This window comes from Perognathus longimembris, chromosome 8 (genome assembly GCF_023159225.1).
Source record: "Perognathus longimembris pacificus isolate PPM17 chromosome 8, ASM2315922v1, whole genome shotgun sequence".
NCBI lineage: Eukaryota > Metazoa > Chordata > Mammalia > Rodentia > Heteromyidae > Perognathus > Perognathus longimembris.
Window position 1 is genome coordinate 145,669 of NC_063168.1, and position 23,229 is coordinate 168,897.

The 23,229-nt window shown below is 39.5% G+C and overlaps 1 protein-coding gene across 7 annotated transcripts in view; it reads left to right on the forward strand.

Annotated features, from left to right (window-relative positions):
* The window catches only part of Tsga10 (testis specific 10), an 89,795-nt gene that overhangs the window by 15,343 nt on the left and 51,223 nt on the right, over window positions 1-23,229 (forward strand). For 5 of the 7 annotated variants that reach the window (XM_048352262.1, XM_048352261.1, XM_048352263.1 and 2 more), the window contains exons 3-9: window positions 7,389-7,604; window positions 10,504-10,569; window positions 11,590-11,757; window positions 12,139-12,297; window positions 20,282-20,452; window positions 20,549-20,626; window positions 22,456-22,607. In XM_048352262.1, coding sequence (XP_048208219.1) covers window positions 11,707-11,757; window positions 12,139-12,297; window positions 20,282-20,452; window positions 20,549-20,626; window positions 22,456-22,607 — 611 coding nt within the window. In that variant the 5' untranslated portion in view covers window positions 7,389-7,604; window positions 10,504-10,569; window positions 11,590-11,706. Of the gene's footprint in view, window positions 1-7,388; window positions 7,605-10,503; window positions 10,570-11,589; window positions 11,758-12,138; window positions 12,298-20,281; window positions 20,453-20,548; window positions 20,627-22,455; window positions 22,608-23,229 lie in introns of those variants that run through there. The other 2 variants (XM_048352259.1, XM_048352264.1) reach the window with 2 other exon arrangements.

Sequence of the window (23,229 nt, forward strand, 5' to 3'; positions counted from 1 at the left end):
TCAGAAATTGGGCTGGGAATATGGCCTGGTGGTAAAGTGCTCGCCTCTTACACATTCCTCAGTACCACATATGTAGAAAAAAGCCAGATGGCTCTGTGGCTCAAGAAGTAGAGTGCTAGCCTTGAGCAAAAAGAAGCCAGGGACAGTGCTCAGGCCCCGAGTCCATGCCCTAGGACTGGCAACAAAAACAAAACAACTTGAAAAAAAAAACAAAACAGAAAGTCTGGCTGGGAATGTGGCTTAATGGTAGAGTGCTTGCCTTGCATGCATGAAGCCCTAAGTTCGATTCCTTAGTACCACATAAACAGAAAAAGCTGGAAGTGGTGCTGTGGCTCAAGTTGTAGAGTGCTGGCCTTGAGCCAAAGAAGCTCAGGGGCAGTGCCCAGGCCCTGAGTTCAAGCCCCAGGACTGGAAAAAAAAAATCAGAAGTCATGCTTAAGCCTTAAAATATATGCTTACATGAAATATAGTTTGAACCTACAAATTGAAAGAGACTAGCAAAGTCAATTTAAAAGCATGAACCAGGTTTATGCTGTGTATAAGTAGCGTAATCAATTATGATGATTAGCCAGGTCAAAAGACAGACATACCCAAACAAAGAAATGAAATGTCCCTTTTTTTCATATTACCTGGTCTAACAAAGTAAGTACAGACTTTACATAATTTACATAATTGGAGAGACAGGTTCACGGATTAGATTTGTCAGCTTAGTGAAGATATCAATTCTTCCCAAATTGACATGTAGGTTTAATGCAATTCTATCAAAATCCCAACAAAAACACTTGAAAAAGAACAAACTGCAAAGGATCATTCTTCTCAGTTTCAACACTCAGTTTATAGCTTCAGTACTCAAAACTGTATATTGGTAGAGATAAAGAGCAAACAACGATACAATTATTTTTTGTTGTTGTTGGGTCTCTGGTTTTGAGATAAGTGTAATGCTGCCTTCATAGAATGAGTTTGGTAGTGATCCCTCGCTTTCTGTTTTGTTGAGTTTGAGTACTATTGGTCTTAGTTTTGCTTTAAAGGGCTTGTAGAAGTCAGTTATGAAAAACTACGAGGAACTGGACTTGACTTAGGTGAAAGGTCTTATATTGCCATTTTAATTTAATTACTTGTTATGGATCTGTTTAAGTGGTTTATTTCTTCTTAGCTCAGTTTAGGTATATTGATGTTATCTAGGAATGCATCTATTTTGCCAGAACAGATTCAGAGATACATTTCGTTAAGAAAAAGATAGTTTTTTTTCAACTTGGTTCTAAAAAAACTGGATACCTAGTAGCAGAAAAAGTGAACTTCCACCTAAACTTTACAACTTATGCAAAAATTAACTGAAAAATAGGCCATACATTTAGTTTTAAAGCATAAAACTGTAAAACCTGTAGGAGATAACAGGAAAAAAATCTTTAGGACTTGGGCTTGGTGAAGAACACCTAGTCAAGCTGGACATTCATGGCTCAGGCCTGTAATCCTAGCTACTCAGGAGGCTGAGATCTAAGGATCACGGTTTGAAGCCAGCCTAGGCAGGAAAATCCGTGAGACTGTTATCTTCAATAAACTACTCAGAAAACGTTGAAAGCGGCACTATGGCTCAGTTGGTAGAGGGGAGAGTGCCCAGGCCCTGTGTTCAAGCCCCAGGACTGGCAAATAAAACCCCCAAAAGGTATAATACCAAAAGTGTGATTCATTAAAAAAAATGATAATTTGGACTTCCAAATATAATCTTTTTAAAAATAAGAATAACATCAAAGTTTATTAAAAGTACTAAAGTTTAAGTTGAACACTGGTGGCTCAGGCCTTTAATCCTAGCTACTCAAGGGATGGAGGTTTGAAGCTGGCCCATGAGAAAACTGTGAAACTTGTCTCCAATTAACCAGAAAGACAAAACAAATTCCCAGGAAGTGGAGTTGTGGCTTAAATGGTAGAGCCATCCCCTTGAGTAAAAAAGCCAAGTAAGAGCATGAGGTCTTGAGTTCAAGCCCAAGGACCAGAAAACACACATGCTCTTTGTGTGTACACCATGTACACACAAACAATTATGAAGTTTATTTAGAGGTGAAAATGAGTCATTCTCAGAGTGTTCTCATTGAGAACAACTATTATTTATATGTTGATTCAAGCTTTTATTGAAATTTAAGGGATTTATAGCATTAAGTCCTTCCCCAAGAAAATCATAAATCACTCATTACCCTACCATGGGAGAGGAGGGAGAAATTTTAAAAGTAACATGAGATTACGACATGGAGAAAGAACAATTCTCTGTCAAAGCAGCCTATTGTAACAATATTAGACCAAGGCTTTAGTTTTCCTCTGAATAAGTTAAATGCATTCCAGAACAAACTCAGTCTTGAAGAGGATCTGGCTATATCAGGCCTTCTCCTTATCAATTCCTCTCTGCTGGTCAACCTTTACATTTCACAGGTATTTTACAAGCATGTAGAACCAGAAGCCTACATCTAGAAAACTTTAGCTTTTGCCAGATAAGCAAGAAGACAATGGAAAAGAGAGCAGGGATCTCAGCATGGATGCACTGATCCAAAGATTCTCCATTTCAAGTTTCCTTTGCATTTCCCCATCACTACCTCATAAGTAGCTAACTGCTACCTGTAATTTTCTACTCAAGAACTTGGGACTGAAATTTTTTACAGAAGGGGAAGTCAAAGTCAAATTTTTGAAGACCGAGTACTTATAAGAGTTGTCCTAACGACGTCTTAAATGCAAAAAAATTTACAGTGGCCATGGCTAGAATGTTTACAAGTTTAGCAACTGGCAGAAAGGTCTAGTTATTTTGAGTTCATACAGCATTTTAGGATAATAATGATGATGGACATTATCATATCAGCATCAGCAAGCTAGTAGTTTTGTTTTGTTTTTTTTTTTGCCAGTCCTGGGGCTTAAACTGAGGGCCTGGGCACTGTCCTTGAGTCTCTACTTTACCACTTGAGCCATAGTGCCACTTCCAGCTTTTTCTGAGTAGTTTATTTGAGATAAGAGTCTTAAGGGACTTTTCTGTCACGGCTGGTTTTGAACTGCAGTCCTCAGATCTCAGCCTCCTGACTAGCTGGGATTACAGGCATGAGCCACCAGGCACCCGGCTCATCAAGCTTATTATAGGGACACAACCTTGCAAAAGACTAGCATCAATAGCAAGTTTTAATGTGGAGGATACCTGTTTTTTTTTTTTTTGCCAGTCCTGGGCCTTGGACTCAGGGCCAGAGCACTGTCCCTGGCTTCTTCCCGCTCAAGGCTAGCACTCTGCCACTTGAGCTACAGCGCCGCTTCTGGCCGTTTTCTGTATATGTGGTGCTGGGGAATCGAACCTAGGGCCTCCTGTATCCGAGGCAGGCACTCTTGCCGCTAGGCTATATCCCCAGCCCGAGGATACCTGTTTGGTGAATTGTTTTCCTAAGATTTTTACTTTAAAAGATAAATACATGAAGAACATAAATGCATTTAACACACAGAAGCCAGCAACAATTAGCATCATTGATGTTATATGTACATATATGTGTATATAAAACACTTTGGTCTTTACCTCTGGAGTGAAACATAGAATCTTGATAATTATACAGCACTGACAAAAATGCAATCTTTAGATCTCATAAATTTAGGATCTGTTACTAGAGACCCCCAAATAGATATATTTCCTAACATTCAAGTGTATCTCATATGTACAATAATGCTAGGCAAGCACTCTACCACTTGAGCCACACCCTCATCCTTTTGCTTTCTTTAGTTATTTTTCCAGTAGGATCTTGCACTTAGGTCCAGCCTTGGATTGCCCTATACCCCCTCACATAGTTGGGACCACGGGCATATACTATTTCATTCAGCTTTCTGGTTGAGATGGGGTCTTGAAAACTTTTTACTCATACAGTTGTCAAACAATAATGCTTCCATTCTTTGCCTCCCAAGATCATAGATATTAGCCACTATACCCAGCAAAAGTTGGGTTTAAAAATCTACTTGTTAAATATGAACAATTTCACAAACTTCATATGAGCTTTTTAGTTAACTACAATTTGCAAGTTTTAAGGATTCTCTCCATTTAGCAGATGGGGATCAAGACACCCTAATTTATTTTTCTGAAACCAGATGCATCTCTTAGGACCAAGAAAGAAATAATTTGCCATAGTTACAGTAACTGTTAAAGAACTAGAGCAGATTTATATTTAACTACCAAAGTTCAAAGTCTGTAACCCTCCTGTTATTCTAGACTGAATCTCTAAAGTACTTGTGTTTTGGAATTAAGTAAAAGTAGAGTGTGGTTGTTTGAGGTAAGAGGAGTATCCATTTACTAGTGATTTATTTGTCTTATTCATTTAATAATAATGTGAGTACTAGATGCATATAACATATAATGCATGATAAAGAAATGAATGCTATTTGTGTTGCTTACAAATCATTGGAAGGGGCAAGGAAATAAGAAATACTTTAATACATATTATAAAATGCCAACAAGATAAAGCTTATGCCAGATGCTTTATCTTAATACATATGGGAAGAGAGAAGCATTGAACTCCTCCTGCTACAGAAGGAGGGGTGCAAACATTTTATGTTCTTTTGCTGCTGAAAAGTGAGGCACAGTAGATACCACACAAGCAAAAAACAGGTAGATAGGCAAAGTACATGTTTTCAAAAAATTTTTATCCTACCTTTATTGTCTCACCTGCTTCCATCACTAATAGATTTTGCTAGCTATACAATGTGGGATAAACAAACTGCAATTTGTGACAGCCTGTGAGGAGCAGCAAAAAGATCATTGTCTGGTTCTGTGCAAGTTGTTATAGCTGGACTGTATATTTTTTAAGTTCTATGAGGTAATGCAAAAAGGGAATATTAAATATCCCATGGCTATTAGGGTAAGAACAAAGTTTCCAAAAGATGAATGTATTTGCCTAAAATTGAGGCTATATTGAAGTTTTCCCTGAAGATATTCCTAAGGAAGGTTCTATGCCATACAATGTATAACATCACGATAACTTGCCTAAAATGAGTTTAGTGTGATTGTTTCTTATAGTATGGCTGGAGCTTAGGAATATATCTTGCTGATGGTAGGATTGCTGATGATAGGAAGTTAGGTTGGACAGGTAAGTAGAACTAAAATTGTGACATTTTCATCATATTTAGAGTATGATCAAGCCCTATAAGCCTATAGAAGTGACTTAATTTTGCATTTTCAGTTTTTTAAATCAATATATGTGAATAGACCAAAAGAGAGGAGTGTAAGAGCTATTTTAAAAACTCAGGCCAGGGGCTGGGGATATGGCCTAGTGGCAAGAGTGCCTGCCTCATATACATGAGGCCCTGGGTTCGATTCCCCAGCACCACATATACAGAAAACGGCCAGAAGTGGCGCTGTGGCTCAAGTGGCAGAGTGCTAGCCTTGAGCAAAAAGAAGCCAGGGACAGTGCTCAGGCCCTGAGTCCAAGCCCCAGGACTGGCCAAAAAAAACAAAAAAACAAACAAGCAAAAAACAACTAAAAAGTCAGGCCAGCTCTGAAAAAATGTCTTAAAGAGTTAGTGTGTTTACAGTTTACTTTTTGCTTTATAAACCTTCTTCATTCTTTTTTCTGATTTTGATAATTGAGACCCTTTACCTTAAGTCTGATAAATAATGGTGCTTTACTAAATGCCAAAGCAAAGGTTGGATTAAAATGACTGATCATGGGATTGGGAATATATATGGCTTAGTGGCAAGAGTGCTTGCCTTGTATACATGAAGCCCTGGGTTCGATTCCCAAGCACCACATATATAGTGCCAGAAGAGGCGCTGTGGCTCAAGTGGCAGAGTGCTAGTCTTGAGAAAAAAAAAAAAAAAGCCCAGAACTGGGGGAAAAAAAAAAAGACAGATCATGTGCCATAGTCTATATTAACTGGAGATAATAAATGGCATTTTTGTGCATACTTAGTTAAAAGATAATTAATAGCCTGTAGAATATTCTATAGTGACAGATTATAAAGTTTATACTTTTAAAGTAAATGGACAATTTTAATGGTGTGGAAGGAAATATAGCTATAGTTACTTGAAAATTCAAGGGTAGGGCAAGACTAAGTTAGAATTAAGAGATGTGGTTTTAGCAATTTAGAACTTTCTTAAAGACTTAAACTACTTCTTCCAGTTTGGTTGGGTTTGAGAAGTTTTATTTCCCCTCTTCTATAGAATACCAACATAGTGTCCTGAACACAGTAGAGCTTAATAAATAACTACTAGTACATAATGGACAAACATTATGGAGAAGTGTTTGTGCAATTGTTTTGTCTCTTAAGTATTTTTATTATAACATACTGTATTTCTTTAATGTAAGTTATGTGAGGGTAGATATCTAGTTTAACTGAATTTTTAGAATTTTAATATTATTCTTGACATAATTGTTGTTTATTGGGTCTAATTTGTTTTGTTTTGTTTCCTTTAAAGGCATTTGCATACCTTCGTGCTAGAACAGGCCCCTTTCTTCATGTGTTGATGGTTTCGTAGTGGGTTGGGAAGGAAAGCTGTGATCCTTCATATTAGTCAGCAGATACTTGATTGAGTTGATATTTTGCTTAGTCAAGTAAGTTACTATGTTCGAAAGGACTTTTCTAAAGAGTTAATGTGCTTTTATAATAGTAACTACAAATTTAATTCTAGGAGGTGGAGGTGTGACTCAAATGAGAACACTGTCTTGAGCAAAAAAGCCAAGTGCCAGCTTGAGTCCCTGAGTTCAAGCCCCAGTACCAGCACAACCCCCTATCCCCAAACAAAAACCCTCAAGAAAATTTAATTCTAAAATACTTCAATGACATTTAATTACAGAACTGTGGTTATATTATATAGGATATAATATTTGAGTGTTGAGTAGTTTGGTTAAAAAGTAATAGTACTGGGGCTGAGGATATGGCCTAGTGGCAAGAGTGCTTGCCTTGTATACATGAGGCCCTGGGTTCGATTCCCCAGTACCACATATACAGAGAACGGCCAGAAGTGGCGCTGTGGCTCAAGTGGCAGAGTGCTAGCCTTGAGCAAGAATAAGCCAGGGACAGTGCTCAGGCCCGGAGTCCAAGCCCCAGGACTGGCCAAAAAAAAAAAAAAAAAAAAAGTAATAGTACTTAAGTTATTTTTATTTCCCTTTTCCCTGGTACTGGGACTTGAAATGGGCTCCTTGTCAGAGCCTCTACCACTTTGCTTGGTACCTAGTGCCACAATAAATATGTACTTTAAAATATTTTTCAGATAGGTAATATATTCTCTTGGTACAGACTTCAGAAGGTACAAAAAAATTATGTACTTAGGTCACCTTTCCAGAGAAGCATATCTCCCTTTCTGACACCAATCACCTTAGTAGTTGTTCTCAAAAGGAAGCCAAGGAAGTCTTTTAATGTGATTATTTTCTTTTTAATGATAACAGATTGAAGATCTCAAACAGACAAATCATGACTTGGAAGAATATGTTAGGAAACTCTTGGATAGTAAGGAGGTGGTAAGCAGTCAAGTAGACGATTTAACCAACCACAATGAGCATCTTTGTAATGAATTAATTAAAATCGACCAACTAACAGAGCAACTAGAAAAAGAGAATTTTTTTGTGGTGGATTCCGCCAAAAAGGAACTTGAAGAAGCAAAGGTACTAAATTTATCACTGAAATTTTTATTTCTGTGATTATCAATTTTGTGGGGAAATGACATTCTTGTCATTTGAAAGTTTTTTAGCTTTGACATAGCTAAAACCTACATTACGGGTTAAATTATATTTCTCACATTTTATTCCTTTGAAGATTTTTTTTCTGAGAAAACTTTTTATGTAAAATGTGCCAAAGATTTTAAAGCAACAGGAATGTTCTGTAAGTAGAATGTTAATCCTTTCCCCAATTCTCTCTTTAGATATTTACAAACAGATTTATTTCCATCTTCAATTATCACTCACATAATGTATTTATTTATTTTTTTTGGCCAGTCCTGGGCCTTGGACTCAGGGCCTGAGCACTGTCCCTGGCTTCTTCCCACTCAAAGCTAGCACTCTGCCACCTGAGCCACAGCGCCCCTTCTGGCCGTTTTCCATATATGTGGTGCTGGGGAATCGAACCGAGAGCTTCATGTGTAGGAGGCAAGCACTCTTGCCACTAGGCCATATTCCCAGCCCCCATAATTTATTTTTCATGCTTTTTGTGGTAGGCCTCTGCCACTTAAGTCATATGCCCAGCCCATTTTTGCCTTAGTTAATTTTTAAGGAAAGCTCTCATGGTTTCTGTTTGAGGCTGGTCTCAGACCTTGATCCTTCTATCTTTGAGAGCATATAGTTGGAACCACAAGGTGTGTAATATTTTGTTTGTCTTAATGGTTGAGATTGTGTCTTTCTTTGTGCCCAGCTGGACTCTAACTTTGAGCCTACTGATTTCTACTTCCTGAGTAGCTAGGGTTACAGCCATGAACCACTGCACCTGGCTGTACTTCATACTTTAAGGTTTTCTTATTTTGTGTGTGTGTGGGTGTCAGTCATGAGGCTTGAACTCAAGGTCTAGCTGCTCTCTGTGAGCTCTTTTGCTAAAGGCAAGCACTCTACCACTTTGAGCCAGTGGTAGAGTGCTTGCATAACATGCCCTGTTCCCTTAATTCAATTTCCAGGCCACATGAGGATGAGGATGAGGATGATAGATTTTAGTCCACATAGTAGAGTGTAGAAAATAGCATCTACCACAATCATACCTGCTCTGCTTAGACATAATCTTCTGCTTGCCTACTACTGGTTATTTTTCATCTATATCTAGGAATTGTGTTCAGTCTCTTTCCTTTCCCATCCCTCCCTCCCTCCCTCCCTCCCTCCCTCCCTCCCTCCCTCCCTCCCTCCCTCCCTCCCTCCCTCCTCCCTTCTGTCTCTTTCTCTCATTCACTTTCTTTCCTTCCTCCCTTTCCTCCTCCTCCTCCTCCTCCTCCTCCTCCTCCTCCTCCTCCTCCTCCTCCTCCTCCTCCTCCTCCTCCTCCTCCTCCTTCCTCTTTCTCCTTCCTCCTTATTCTTTCCTCCTCTTTCCTCTTCCTTCTCCTCCTCCTTTTTTTTGGTGCCAGTTCTGGGGCTTAAACTCAGGGCCTGAGCACTGTCCCTGGCTTCTTTTTGCTCAAGGCTAGCACTCTGCCACTTGAGCCACAGCGACACTTCTGGCTTTTTCTATATATATAGTACTGAGGAATTGAACCCAGAGTTTCACTCTCATTTATTTTCTTTCTTCTCTTTTTCTCCCTTTCTTTTTTTCACACTACCACTTGAGCCACAGCTCCACTTCTGGCCTTTTTGTTAGTTAGTTGAAGATAATAGTCTCAAGGGCTTTCCTGCCAAAGCTGGGTTCAAACCATGATCCTCAGATCTGAGCCTCCTCAGTAGCTAGGATTACAAGTGTGAGCCACTGGCTCTATAAATTTATTTCTGTTAGAAAGTACCATCCTAGATATTCTGTTGTGCTGAAACTTAATACCTAATATACTATGGAAATCTTTGCACAGTATCCATACTAGACCCATGTCTTTTTTAAAACGTAATTTTATTGTTAATTATTATATTATACAGAGGAGTCATTTCTAAAGTCAGGTAATAAGTATATTTCTTTCTTTGGACAGTGTCACTCCTTCCTTCACTCCTCACCCCTAGTTTCCCCCTCCTATCCCTGCCACCTACAAAAGGAAAAAAAAATAACCCAAAGCAAAAACAAACACCACCAACAATAACAACAACAACAAAAAAAAACATGTTTCCACTTGTTAGATTTCATTTCCATAAATCTTGTTAAATGTTTAGAAAAGTTAGACCTTTGGATTCCTCAACCTATGTCTTTTTTTTTGTTGCTGTTTTTTTGGTCAGTCCCAGGGCTTGAACTCAGGGCCTGGGCACTGTCCCAGGCTTCTTTTTGCTCAAGGCTAGCACTCTACCACTTGAGCCACACTGCCACTTCTGGCCTTTTCTGTTTGTGTGGTGCAGAGGAATCAAACTCAGGGCTTCATGCATGCTAGGCAAGCACTCTACCACTAAGCCATATTCCCAGCCTCTTACTGTGATCTTTTTTTTTTTTTTTGGCCAGTCCTGGGGCTTGGACTCAGGGCCTGAGCACTGTCCCTGGCTTCTTTTTGCTCAAGGCTAGCACTCTGCCACTTGAGCCACAGCGCCACTTCTGGCCATTTTCTGTATATGTGGTGCTGGGGAATCGAACCCAGGGCCTCATGTATATGAGGCAGGCACTCTTGCCACTAGGCCATATCCCCAGTCCCCTTACTGTGATCTTTAGAAATATAAACTAATATTAACATTTTGGCCTAATGTATGGGAAATGATTTTGTAAAGTTTTTATGTACAACACTGGATAAAGAAACTTCCATATTTCATCCTAAATTCTTTTACCATCAGAGCATAAAGTAGATTACCTTTTCCTTAATGTACAGTCTTCATGGTTTTATTGTGAAATGGCTTCTTTCTATCTTGATTCTTTTTCCAATTATACAGAAGCATCTTTAAATAACAAAAATTACTTCTCATTTTTCAGATTGAAATCATTTGCCAGAAAAATAATATAACAGTATTAGAAGATACAGTAAGAAAGTTTAGATCTGTAAGTACATTTTCCATAAAATATGTTAAGTAACTATCTTTTACTTTGCCACAAAAAACCCATGTATGTTTTGACCCTCATTCCTCTCATATGTTTTATTTATCTAATAATGTGAAATGAAAACTCTTTTATTTGAAACATTTTAATCTTAACATTTAAACAGTCTGTCAGAAAGTATGTAATTTTTCCTTGCTTAATAAATATAGTAAAAGAAATGTTTTAAAACATGTTAAAGTGGAGTTCACAAGAATATACTTGAAAATATGGAATATCTAGGATTCATTTGACCAATTATTGAACAAAATACTTAGAGATTATTATTGTTATTTCAGGGCTGAGACATGGCACAAGTGGTAGAATGCTTGTATAACAAGTGAATTTAGTTTGTGTGTTGGAACTCAGGACCTCACAATCTCATTGGCTTTTTACTCATGGCTGGGTCATTCTACCACTTGAACCGTGCTGTAATTTCATCTTTTTCCTAAAAAATAATTTTTTTTTTTTTGGCCAGTCCTGGGCCTTGGACTCAGGGCCTGAGCACTGTCCCTGGCTTCTTCCCGCTCAAGGCTAGCACTCTGCCACTTGAGCCACAGCGCCGCTTCTGGCCGTTTTCTGTATATGTGGTGCTGGGGAATCGAACCTAGGGCCTCCTGTATCCGAGGCAGGCACTCTTGCCACTAGGCTATATCCCCAGCCCCTAAAAAATAATTTAGCAAACTTTTTCTTGGAGATTTGTCTGGGCTGGTTCCAAGCCTCAGTCTTCAGATCTCAGCCTTGTGAGTGGCTAGCATTATAGACATAAACCCTTAGTGCCCAGTTTAGGATACTTTTAGTAAAATTAAAATATTCAGGAGTAATGAAAAAAAAGTATTGTTTTTATAAAATTATTACTGGATTATTTTAAATGCCCTATTTTTAAAACACAAAATTTATATTTTTAAAGTTCCTCTTTGTTTTCATTTACAAAAGATGTTGTATTTTCATAGAAATAATGGCCTAATTTTTTTTCTCCTTGAAAAGATAATTTTAGAGACTGAAAAAGCACAAAATAAATCTCCTTCTAGACTTGATTCCTTTGTCAAGACCTTAGAAGCAGACAAAGAATACTATAAAAGTGAAGCTCAAAATTTGAGAAAAATGATCAGAAGTAGATCAAAAAGTCCAAGACGCCCATCTCCATCTTCCCGGGTAGGTTTGAAAACTAAAAAGTATTTTAGAACTTGTTGCTTAAGCATTGGCTTTTATCCTTTGATTTACCTAATCATTTTGGTTTGACATGAATTGTTATGTTAAAGAGTTTGAGAGACAGAGGTCTTGTTGGTGACATAGTGGACAATACTGGTTATTCTCAGTATGAGTTGCTGGGGGTATGACAAATTTTGAACACTTTGGGATGAAACTGTTATAAAGCGAAGGTGATTTTGTTATTTATTTTCTTTATTATTTATTTTCTCTTTCCTTTGATTATGTAGTCATACTTATTTAAGATTATGTACTGCTGTCAGTAGCAGCTTTTCATTAGTACCATATGTGAATGAAGAATTTCAGATTTCTTAAATAATATCGTAGGGTGCAAACTGTGATGTTGAGCTTTTGAAGAATACAGCAAGAGATCGTGAAGAACTTAAATGCATGTTGGAAAAATATGAGCGGCATTTGGCAGAAATTCAGGGTAATGTCAAGGTTCTTACGTCTGAGAGAGACAAGACCTTTCTTCTTTATGAACAGGTAACTTATTTTTAAGAGAATAATTATATAAATAATAACATTTACTTCTGGGAATTTCTTATTCTTCTTAGGTTTTATGAGAGTGCTTAAAACTTCCAATTTACATTTACATTTGTCAAATATATGCACACACCCATATATATGTCTGTGTGTGTGTGTGTGTGTGTGTGTGTGTGTGTGTGTTTTCTTGATCAGTTGTGGGGCTTGAACTTGGGGCCCGCGCACTGTCCATGAGCCTTTTTTCTCAAGGTTACCACTCAACCACTTTGAGCCACAGTGACACTTCTGGTTTTCTGCTGGTTAATTGGAGATAAGAGTCTCATGGACTTTGCTGCCCAGGCTGCCTTTGAACCATGATCTTCAGATCTCAGCCTCCTAAATAGCTAGGATTATAGGTTTGAGACACTGTGCCTGGCTGTTTTAATTTTTATTTTTTGCATTATTGGGGGTTGAACACAGTGTCTTGAGTTTGCTAGCCAAGTGTTCTATCTCTTGAGCCATATCCCCACCCCTTTTGCCACCCCTTTTGTTTTATATTTGTATTTTGAATAACTTTGCCCTATCTAATCTCAAACTCATGATCCTGCTGTCTCTACCTCCCAAGAGGAAAGGATTACAAACTTGTGCCACAATATCTGGCTGAGATTTTACTTTTTATTGTGGTGCTGGGATTAGACCCAGGGACTTGGGCATGCTAATCAAGTACTTTACCTCTGAGCTACATCCCTGGCCCTGTTCTTAAAATATTCTTAATGAAAAATAATACAGTTCAAAAATAATAAGAGCATGAGTACATATACAAGTGAATAGAGATAATACATAGAAGTTATTTCTATATTCTATAAAAGATCGTATACATACACAAAATGAGTCTTAATTTTGAATAAGAATGGTGGGGACAGAGTATGAGGGCACATACCTGTAACCAGTTACTTGTGAGTCAGATATCAGGAAGATAGTGATTTGGAACTAGCCCAGGTAAAATGTTAGTGAGACTACCATCTCAACATACAAACCATGCATAGTGATGTATGGCTACATTCCCCACTAGATAAACATAGAAAAGGGGATTGTGTTCTGATACAGGCCCTGGGGGAAAATGTGGGAAAAGTAGCTAAAGCATAAAAGGATGGGTTTGTGTGTGACTCAAGAGGTAGATCACTTGTCTAAAGAAAGAATCTGCCCCAGTCATCCCAGGGGACCACATGGAGATAGTCACAGACAGACAGGAGAAGAAGGTTTATAAGGAGGTTTATTAGTGGGGCCATATCTCCCTTGGAAGAGGAGCAGTATGGCATCTGCACCTAATCCAGGTGGTAGCTTGTAACTCAGGGGCTAGAGGGGAGTCAGGTAGGCCTGGGTGGTGAACGGGAGTGTCCAACTATAGCTCTAGGGAAGGGAGGAGTTCAGGTCTGGGTAGAGCTGGGGGCTAGTGGGAGGCCCTAGGGCCTAAGGTGGGGGAAAATCCCTCCTTTGTTGTTTAATAATAATAACTAGGGGTACCAGGCGAAGAGTATGGGCCGAGGTCTATTCTTCTGGAGCTACTTCCTGCAGTAAAGGGGCAAAGTAGTAAGGGGTCCCTGATCTGTCGTTTGACTGGGTACCATCCAGGAAGTATTTGCTTGACAGTTTGGTGGGTGAAGGTCCTCATCTTTTCCATGAGAAGAGTTATCTGAAATGTGAGGCACAATTAGTAAAAGACAAAAGTTGTTGCTTGGGGGTCCAGGAGCATAATAAGCGAGAGAGGGATTAATTTCCAGAAAAGGCTGTCAAAGACCTGAGATTGCCTTGACTTCCCATATCCTGAAGGAGGAAGTAAGGCTTTTCCAGCTTCATTTTAGGATTACAGGAACCTGAGGAGGAGTTAACAGAAATACTTAAAGGTACTAGAGCCAACGAGTGTCAGCTGGCTTGGGCTTGTCAAGGAGTCTCTGGGGCTGGGGTCTTTAGGATCCAGATCTGCGCTAGGCAGGGCAGTGCAAGTGAAGTCTTCAGTTGCCTGTAGTAACAGGATGGCCTTGAACTGCATGTTCCTAGATGGTATCCTGGGTGAGGGTTGTTATCCTCTTAAAAAGCAACTTTTGAAAAGGTTAGGCAAAAGGCTGACAAGGTTACAAGACCGGTTAACATGAATGACATGGGAGAACATACCCTGGCCACAGCCAGAAAAGTTCTATTTGGAGCATATGCCCAATTGTGGCCCATTATAAGGAAAGAGAAATAACTGGACTGGGGGCAAGAAGGGAGGAGTGTCTAGGGTTTTGGGTAATGGACTGGTTTGAAGTAACCAGTCAGAGGCTACTATAAAGACATAACAGGAAACAAAGGCAAGAATGTAAGTTCCTGTCCAATTAGAAGGTAGACAGGAATGTACATTAGGTGGGTAAGCAGCTATTTCTCTTTTTTTAAATTTATTTATTAATTAAACAAAAATTTTTGACAAGGTGTTGTGCACAAGGGGTATAGTTACATAGTAGGGCAGTATGTACATTTCTTGTGATATCTTACACCCTGTTTTTCTTTCCCTTCCCTAGGTCAGGTTGACATATATACAATACACAGTGTACCAAGAACATATACAATAGCCACGTGGCCTACGCCAAAGAAAATTCGCCTAGGGCTTTAAATGTAATGTCGACAGTAGACAATATGTCAACAATAGTCTTATATGAACGTACATACATAGCTTTTGAGCTATTGTGATCCACTGAGATGTCTATTTTTTTTTTTTGGCCAGTCCTGGGCCTTGGACTCAGGGTCTAAGCACTGTCCCTGACTTCTTTTTGCTCGAGGCTAGCACTCTGCCACCTGAGCCACAGCACCACTTCTGGCCGTTTTACATATATGTGGTGCTGGGGAATCGAACCAAGAGCTTCATGTGTAGGAGGCAAGCACTCTTGCCACTAGGCCATATTCCCAGCCCTGAGATGTCTATTTTTCACCTTTATATGTTGAGTAGTTGTTTGGCTTTAGTTACATAATGTAGGGTCGCTGACCCAAACCTGTGGGATATACCATTTGACAAGACGTTTTTGGTTTCGTAGGCTTGGTCTCTACTGTCTCCCCCTCCCCCCTCCTTAACAGTCATATATCAAGGAGATCATGCCCTTTTGTTTTCTGTGTTCTAGGCTTGTCTCCCTCAACATTATTTGTTCAAGTTCTGACCATTTCCCTGCGAATACCAGTATTTCACCATTTCTAATCGCTATGTAGTATTCCATTGTGTATAGGTACCATATTTTTTGGATCCATTCATCTGTGGAGGGGCATCCGGGTTGTTTCCATATTTTGGCTATTGTGAATTGTGCAGCGATAAACATGGAAGTGCAGATGTCTTTTTGATATCTTGGGACCTTTTGTTCAGGATAGATGCCTAGGAGTGGTATGGCTGGGTCATAGGGTAGGTCTATGTTGAGCTTTTTGAGAAACCTCCATACTGTTCTCCAAAGTGGTTGTACTAATTTGCAACAATGGAGAAGGGTTCCTCTTTCCCCACACCCCCTCCAGCATTTGTTGTTGTCTGAGTTCAGAGTATAGGCCATTCTCAATGGAGTGAGGTGGTATCTCAGGGTTGTTTTTATTTGCATTTTCTTTACTGCTAGGGATGTTGAACATTTCCTCATATGTTTCTTTGCCATTTTTATCTCTTCTCTTGTGAAGTCTCTCTTTAGCTTCTTTGCCCATTTCCTAATTGGTTTATGGGGCTTGGAGGGGCTTAGTTTTTTTAGTTCTCTGTAGATGACAGATATTAGGCCTTTGTCTGTTGCTATTCTGGTAAAGATCCTTTCCCATATGGTTGGCTATCTTTCTACTTTGGTGGCTATGTCCTTAGCTGTGCAGAAACTTTTTATTTTGTAGTAGTCCCATTTGTTGAGTCTCTCTCCTAACTGTTGTGCCCCTGGGACTCTATTCAGGAAGTTCCTTCCTGTGCCTATAAGTTCTAGCGTCTTTCCTACTCTGTCCTTCAGTAGTTTCAAGGATTCAGGTCTGATGTTGAGGTCCTTGATTCATTTTGAGTTGATCTTGGTGCATGGTGCTAGGCTAGGGTCCACTTTGAGTTTTTTGCATATGGCTGCCCAGTTTTCCCAGCACCAATAGTTGAAGAGGCTCTGTTTATTCCATTGTATGTCTTTAGCTCCTTTGTCGAATATCAGCTGACTGTAAGAGTGCGGTTTTATTTCTGGATCTTCAATTCTAATCCATTGGTCTTCAGGTCTGTTTTTATACCAATACCAGGCTGTTTTTGTTATGATGGCTCTATAGTAGAGCTTGAAGTCTGGTATTGTGATACCTCCCTGCACTGCTTTTTTTTTTTTTGCCTAGAATTGCTTTGGCTATTCTAGGTCTTTTGCAGCTATTCTCTTGATCTCCTGGTTCTGATTAATTTTGAAAGGGCAAATATAAAGTGACTCCATCATCTCCTCTTACTCCTCTCCAACGGTTCCTCATGGTCAGGACTGACATTGTCCTGGGGGTCTAGGTGCTGTTGCTGGGGTAGCCCATCCCAGTTGGCATTCACAGGGTTTGAACTCAAGGCCTAGGCAGTGTCTCTGAACACCTCTGCTCAAGCTATCACTCTACCATTTTGAATCACAATTCCCAGTTCCAGCATTTACTTGGCTGGTTAGAGATAAAAGTTTCTTGAGCCATCTTCCAGCCTGGCTCTTTGCTGGTTAGTTGGGAGATGGAATCTCAGAGGCATTTTTCTGCCTGAGCTGGCTTTGAACCGCAATCAAAGGAGTCTTTGCCACAAAAGCCCTTTTTCCCTCCAATTAAAGCAACAAGAAGACCAACGGAAATAGAACTTATCTGTAAGTTGTTAAGAATAGACAAACAAATACTTGCCAGAGTTCTGCAATGAGAAAACTCAGCAGATGTGATGAGAATTTTCAAACAGCAACTGATTAGCACTTTAGGGTTCCTTGGTCTATTTCCTATAGTCTGCATTAACTCTCAGAAAACCTTTGAACTCAAACAACAGCTTTTTAATTCAAGAATTATAAGCACCAGCATTGTGCCAAGAATTCACACTTTGCATCTTTTTGCTATTTACCAAATGCATCTAGTTGCAAAATAGCTTAGAAACCAAGTTACATAATTTCTTTGTTCATACACCCCTTGTGGTCTAACTTGTGGGGACTAACATTACCGACAGGTGGAAGAGAACACAAATGAGTAACAGTCAAGAGGGCAAAGGATCAGGACAATGTAAAAGTCTCAGCTCCAGTAGGCCTGCAGTGGCTTGTAACTTCCATCTGGAATCAGCAGGCTTAGTCTCTGTGATGGAGCCAGGCAGGAGAGATAGGTTGGATTTGGGCGAGGCTGCAGTAGCGTCTCTCAGCCTCCCTCCTTGCTGGGTTGCCTGCAAATTTCTACACAGACTGGTTGGAGACATTTGAAATCTCCCAGTATTCCCCGGTTGCTTACTCTGAGTACACTGGCTTTTGCAGACTGGTACCCTGGTTTAGGCAGGTGACAACTTTGTTTTTTTTAGATTTTAGAAGGCTTGGGCCTGACCATCTCTTGTAAGTGCAGTCTAAAATTCAGTTTGGCCCTTGGGTTCAAACCTTTCCAACTCACAAAATCCACACAGACCAAAGGCCAACCTGCCAGCCTGCTCTCTGTAGAGGCCAAGGCAATTTCTGAGACATGGAGGAGGAAGACACCAGTGCTAACCCAGTGCAAATCTGTGGCCACCAAACACAACTTTGATGCTTTTGATCTTGAAACTTAGAGACTAGATGAATCAAAACTGAGATGAAGGAAAGAGAATTATGTAGCAAAACACAAGACCATCTACAAACAATGGACCTGGGGAAATCCTTGAACAAAGTGTACAGAGATTATGTTGGGCTGTCAGTAAGAACCAGTGGGCCTTTCTGTTAGTAAAAAAGTATCCAGATCATAAAAAGTCATAACAACAGCATATGTACTTAGAGAACACAGACTATGATGATGTTAATTAAACCAGTGTTCGGAATTGTGTTGAAATAAAATTTATGTCACAAAATGGATAGGTAAAGTACATCAAATATTCCTTAGCAAAACATTCCTGTTGCAGTGATTTCCTTCAAATTAATTTTATGTTGTATTTTGGTAAAAAGTAAAGCTTACCAAAAAAGTTAATAAAGCAAACTTTTATTTAAATATATTGATTTAGCCTGGTGTGGTAATGTACTCCTGTAATCCTAGTACTTGACAGACTGAGTCAGGAGGTTCACGATTTTGAGGCCAGTGTGTGCTGCATAGTAAGACCTTGTCTTAAAAATAAAAACCTGGGGGCTGGGGATATAGCCTAGTGGCAAGAGTGCCTGCCTCGGGTACACGAGGCCCTAGGTTCGATTCCCCAGCACCACATATACAGAAAACGTCCAGAAGCGGCGCTGTGGCTCAAGTGGCAGAGTGCTAGCCTTGAGCGGGAAAAAGCCAGGGACAGTGCTCAGGCCCTGAGTCCAAGGCCCAGGACTGGCCAAAATAAATAAATAAATAAATAAAAACCTGGGGCTGGGGATATGGCCTAGTGGCAAGAGTGCCTGCCTCATATACATGAGGCCCTGGGTTCGATTCCCCAGCACCACATATACAGAAAATGGCCAGAAGTGGTGCTGTGGCTCAAGTGGCAGAGTGCTAGCCTTGAGCAAAAAGAAGCCAGGGACAGTGCTCAGGCCCTGAGTTCAAGCCCCAGGACTGGCCAAAAATAAATAAATAAATAAATAAATAAATAAAAACCTATTCATTTTCATTTATTTTATAAACTCATATGAAAATAAAACTCGTGCTGCTTCTTTACTGCTTGCATATTACAGGTTTGCATTTGAATGCCTAAATAAGATTGTTATGTTTATGGTTAGTTTAATATTTGTTTAAAAAATTCTAAGGGAGCTGTGCACTGGTGTACTGTGTACTGCTGTAATGTTATAGCTACTCAGGACTCTGAGATCTAAGGATTGCAGTTTGAAACCAGCCCAGGTAGGACTCTTTTCTCTAATTAATTACCAAAAAGCTGAAAGTAGAACTGTGACTCAAGTGGTGGAACACTATCCTTGAGCAAAACAAAATAAAAAACACCTTCAGGGACAGTGCCCAGGCCATCAGTTCAAACCCAAGGATTGGCATAAAAAACAAAAACCATCTTCAGGACAGGAGGGAAGATGGGAAAGAGTATATTGAGAAAGAAATGGGCTGAATTCGGTCAAAGTACATTATATATGCATGCTATAAAAATGTTTTTTTTTGTGGGCTGGGAATATGGCCTAGTGGTAAAAGTGCTTGAGCCAAAAAGAAGCCAGGGACAGTGCTCAGGCCCTGAATCCAAGGCCCAGGACTGGCAAAAAAAAAAAAAAAGTTTTTTTGTTTTGTTCCATTGTAGCTCCCCCCCCCCCCTCTTTTCTGATGGTTGATTTACAAAAGAAAGCAAGCTGCTCAGAAGGCCCTGGAAGTGGGGGAGTGGGTGGGGGCTGCCAAAAGTCTGGGTGGAGTTAGTCTGGATCATCTGGGACTCTTGAATAAATTCCAGAGTACTTGTGTGGAAGGGTCCCTGATTTCTCCCTCAGACCCCCATCCTCTCTTCCTACATCCATGTTGATAGCAGAGAAGATAAGAACTTTCAACCCATTTCTCACTGGAGAGGAAAACTCATCTGGCTTTGCAGAGAAATGTTCCCCCATACTCTCATAGTACATTATCTACCAAGTGCTCTAGGGCATCACATTTAAAAGGACAAAAAAAGGTAAAATACTTGAGTAATCTTGTATTATAACATTCATATTATTGAGAATATCTGCTCTCCAGACTGAAGTGAATCATTCACTATTCTAGTCCTGCTTTAGTCCTTTGTAATTTGTGGTAATTATGCTTTTCTTTTTAATACAAAAATGTATGAAAATAAAAACTTGAAAAGGCAAAAGAAATGAACAAAACCCATTTGTACAATTAATCTGTGCTAATACATTTTTTAAACCTTATCTGTGTTTTGAAATTATAGGCACAAGAAGAAATTGCCCGACTTCGGCGAGAAATGATGAAAACCTGTAAATCTCCTAAATCAACAACAGCTCATGCTATTCTTCGGCGAGTGGAAACTGAGAGAGATGTAGCCTTTACTGATTTAAGAAGAATGACCACAGAGAGAGATAGTCTGAGGGAAAGGCTAAAGGTGTGAAAGAATTTTATCTGTCACACCTTTCATTTTATGTGAAACACACTGCAGTGACATTGAAAACACTTTATTTTGTTTTTATTTTTAAAATAGATTGCTCAGGAGACAGCATTTAATGAGAAGGCTCACCTGGAACAAAGGATAGAGGAGCTGGAGTGTACAGTTCATAACGTAAAACATCATTTTTGACTATAAACTCTCAATAACGTTCTCCTTTCCTCTTTTTCTGTATTCAGAGAAACTCATTTTCCTATGGTAGTGTTTTTATTCCTAAAACATTTAAGATGGCATTTATGCTTACTGTTTCCTTCTAAAATATGAGTAATGTTTTTTGTGTATTAGGTTGTGAGAAACCATTAAGATGATTCTCAGGGAGGGATATTGTTGTTTTTTGTTGTTGTTTTAAATTTTATTGTAAGGGTGATGTACAGAGGGGTTATAGTTACATAAGTCAGATAATGAGTACATTTCCTTTTGAACAGTGTCACCCAGGGAGGAATATTGGGAACCTATCCTTCTTCCCTCCCTCCTTCCTTATTTCCTTTTTTTTTTTTTTTTTTTTGGCCGGTCCTGGGCCTTGGACTCAGGGCCTGAGCACTGTCCCTGGCTTCTTCCCGCTCAAGGCTAGCACTCTGCCACTTGAGCCACAGCGCCGCTTCTGGCCGTTTTCTGTATATGTGGTGCTGGGGAATCGAACCTAGGGCCTCGTGTATCGGAGGCAGGCACTCTTGCCACTAGGCTATATCCCCAGCCCCCTTATTTCCTTCTTTCCTTCCTTTTCTTATCTGTCTTTCCATTCTCTCCTCTCTTTCCTCCTTCATTTTTTTATTTATTCATTTTTTTCTCTAAGAAACTAAATATCCCTTTATAGCCCAAGTTACCCTTGTACTTGAGATCTTGCCTTAACCTGTTTTGCTGGGCTTATAAGCACGTGTCACACAACACCTGATTCTTCCTTTAATTAAAAAAATGTTTTTGTGCTAGTCCTGGGGCTTGAACTCAGGGCCTAAATGATGGCCCTGAGGATTTTTGTTCAAAGCTAGTGCTCTACCACCTGAACCACAGATCTAGCATTTTTTTTAAAAAAGTTAGTTAATTAAAGATAAGAGTCTCAGGATTTTCCTGCCCAGTAAGTCTTCAAACCATGTCCTCAGATCCCAGCCTCCTGAACAGTTAGGATTACTGGGAGCCACTGGTGCCTGGCCCTGTAATCTTTTTAAAGTAACTTTCTTATCTCCCAATTTTTTTTTTTTGGCCAGTCCTGGGCCTTGTACTCAGGGCCTGAGCACTGTCCCTGGCTTCTTCCCCCTCAAGGCTAGCACTCTGCCACCTGAGCCACAGCGCCCCTTCTGGCCGTTTTCCATATATATGTGGTGCTGGGGAATCGAACCGAGAGCTTCATGTGTAGGAGGCAAGCGCTCTTGCCACTAGGCCATATTCCCAGCCCCTGTCTCCCTATTTTGTTAAAGGTAATATTGCCAGATATGAAAATGCCAAACACTTGAGATGTCTTGAATATATGAGATGTTATGACTATATAAATAGTTAAGAGAATTTTGTTTCCTGTTGCTAGGTTTAATTGCATATATTTATAAACCTACTTAGAACATTTTGTTATAAGTAAAAATCACTAGGTAGAAGAAAACCAATTATTTTCATACTTCTGCTTTATGCATAATTTATTAGTGTTAAGTAACAAGAAATCTTGTTACAAGTAGACTATTATATATAAGTACTCAAAATGAACCAGCATGAAAAATATAGACAAATATAATATTATAAGCCTTATAGAGAGCTGTGCAATAGCTTATTTTTGTCCCTATTCTGTCCTTACCTTCATCCATGAATCCTCCTGCATCATTCATGTCTCACTTGATCATCTGACTATTCACAATTTGCCAGGAACCACAGTTTGTACAGAGGGAATGTATCTCTGAAAAAAGACTACTGAGGCTTTTTTAGTGATGGCAGTAATCTACCTTGTCGTTCTACTTGTGTAGCTTGATGATGAACGTATGGAGCAAATGTCAAATATGACTTTGATGAAGGAAACCATAACCACTGTGGAAAAAGAAATGAAATCACTAGCAAGAAAAGCAATGGACACTGAAAGTGAACTTGGCAGACAAAAAGCAGAGAATAATTCTTTGAGGTAAACTAAATTACCGATAAATAAGTTTACTGTAGGTTGTAGCTCTGCTTTTTGTTTATTTTATTATTTATTTTATATCTGAGAGGATTATTGAGGAGTAGTTGTAGAAACCTCAACATATGGAATAGTCTCTCCAAGATTAATTATAGACTGGCAGTGACACAATCAAGAAGCCATGACAGTAGATGACTCTAGTAATCTTTAGTAATCTTACTCTTATATTTGAAGATCAAATTTAACTGAAATAGCTCTTTTTTTTGCGACAGTGTTTTACTATGTAGCTCAAGCTGACATTGTACTCATAATCTTCAATTTCCTGAGTGCTGGGATTATAACCTTGAGCCATCACATCTGGTTTGAAATACTCCCTCCACCCCCTGCCCCCACCCCATCCCACCCTCTGGGAACTGGGGCTGGAACTCAGGGCCTGGAACTCAGGGCCTGGGCACTGCCCCTTGGCTTTTTTGCTCAAGGCTAGTGCTTTATTATTTGAACCACAGCTCAATTTCCAGATTTTGGTGGTTAATTGGAGATAATTATCTAATGTGCTTTCCTGTCCAGACTAGCTTTGAACCTTGATCTTCACATCTTAGCCTTCTAGTTAGTTGGGATTATACCAGCA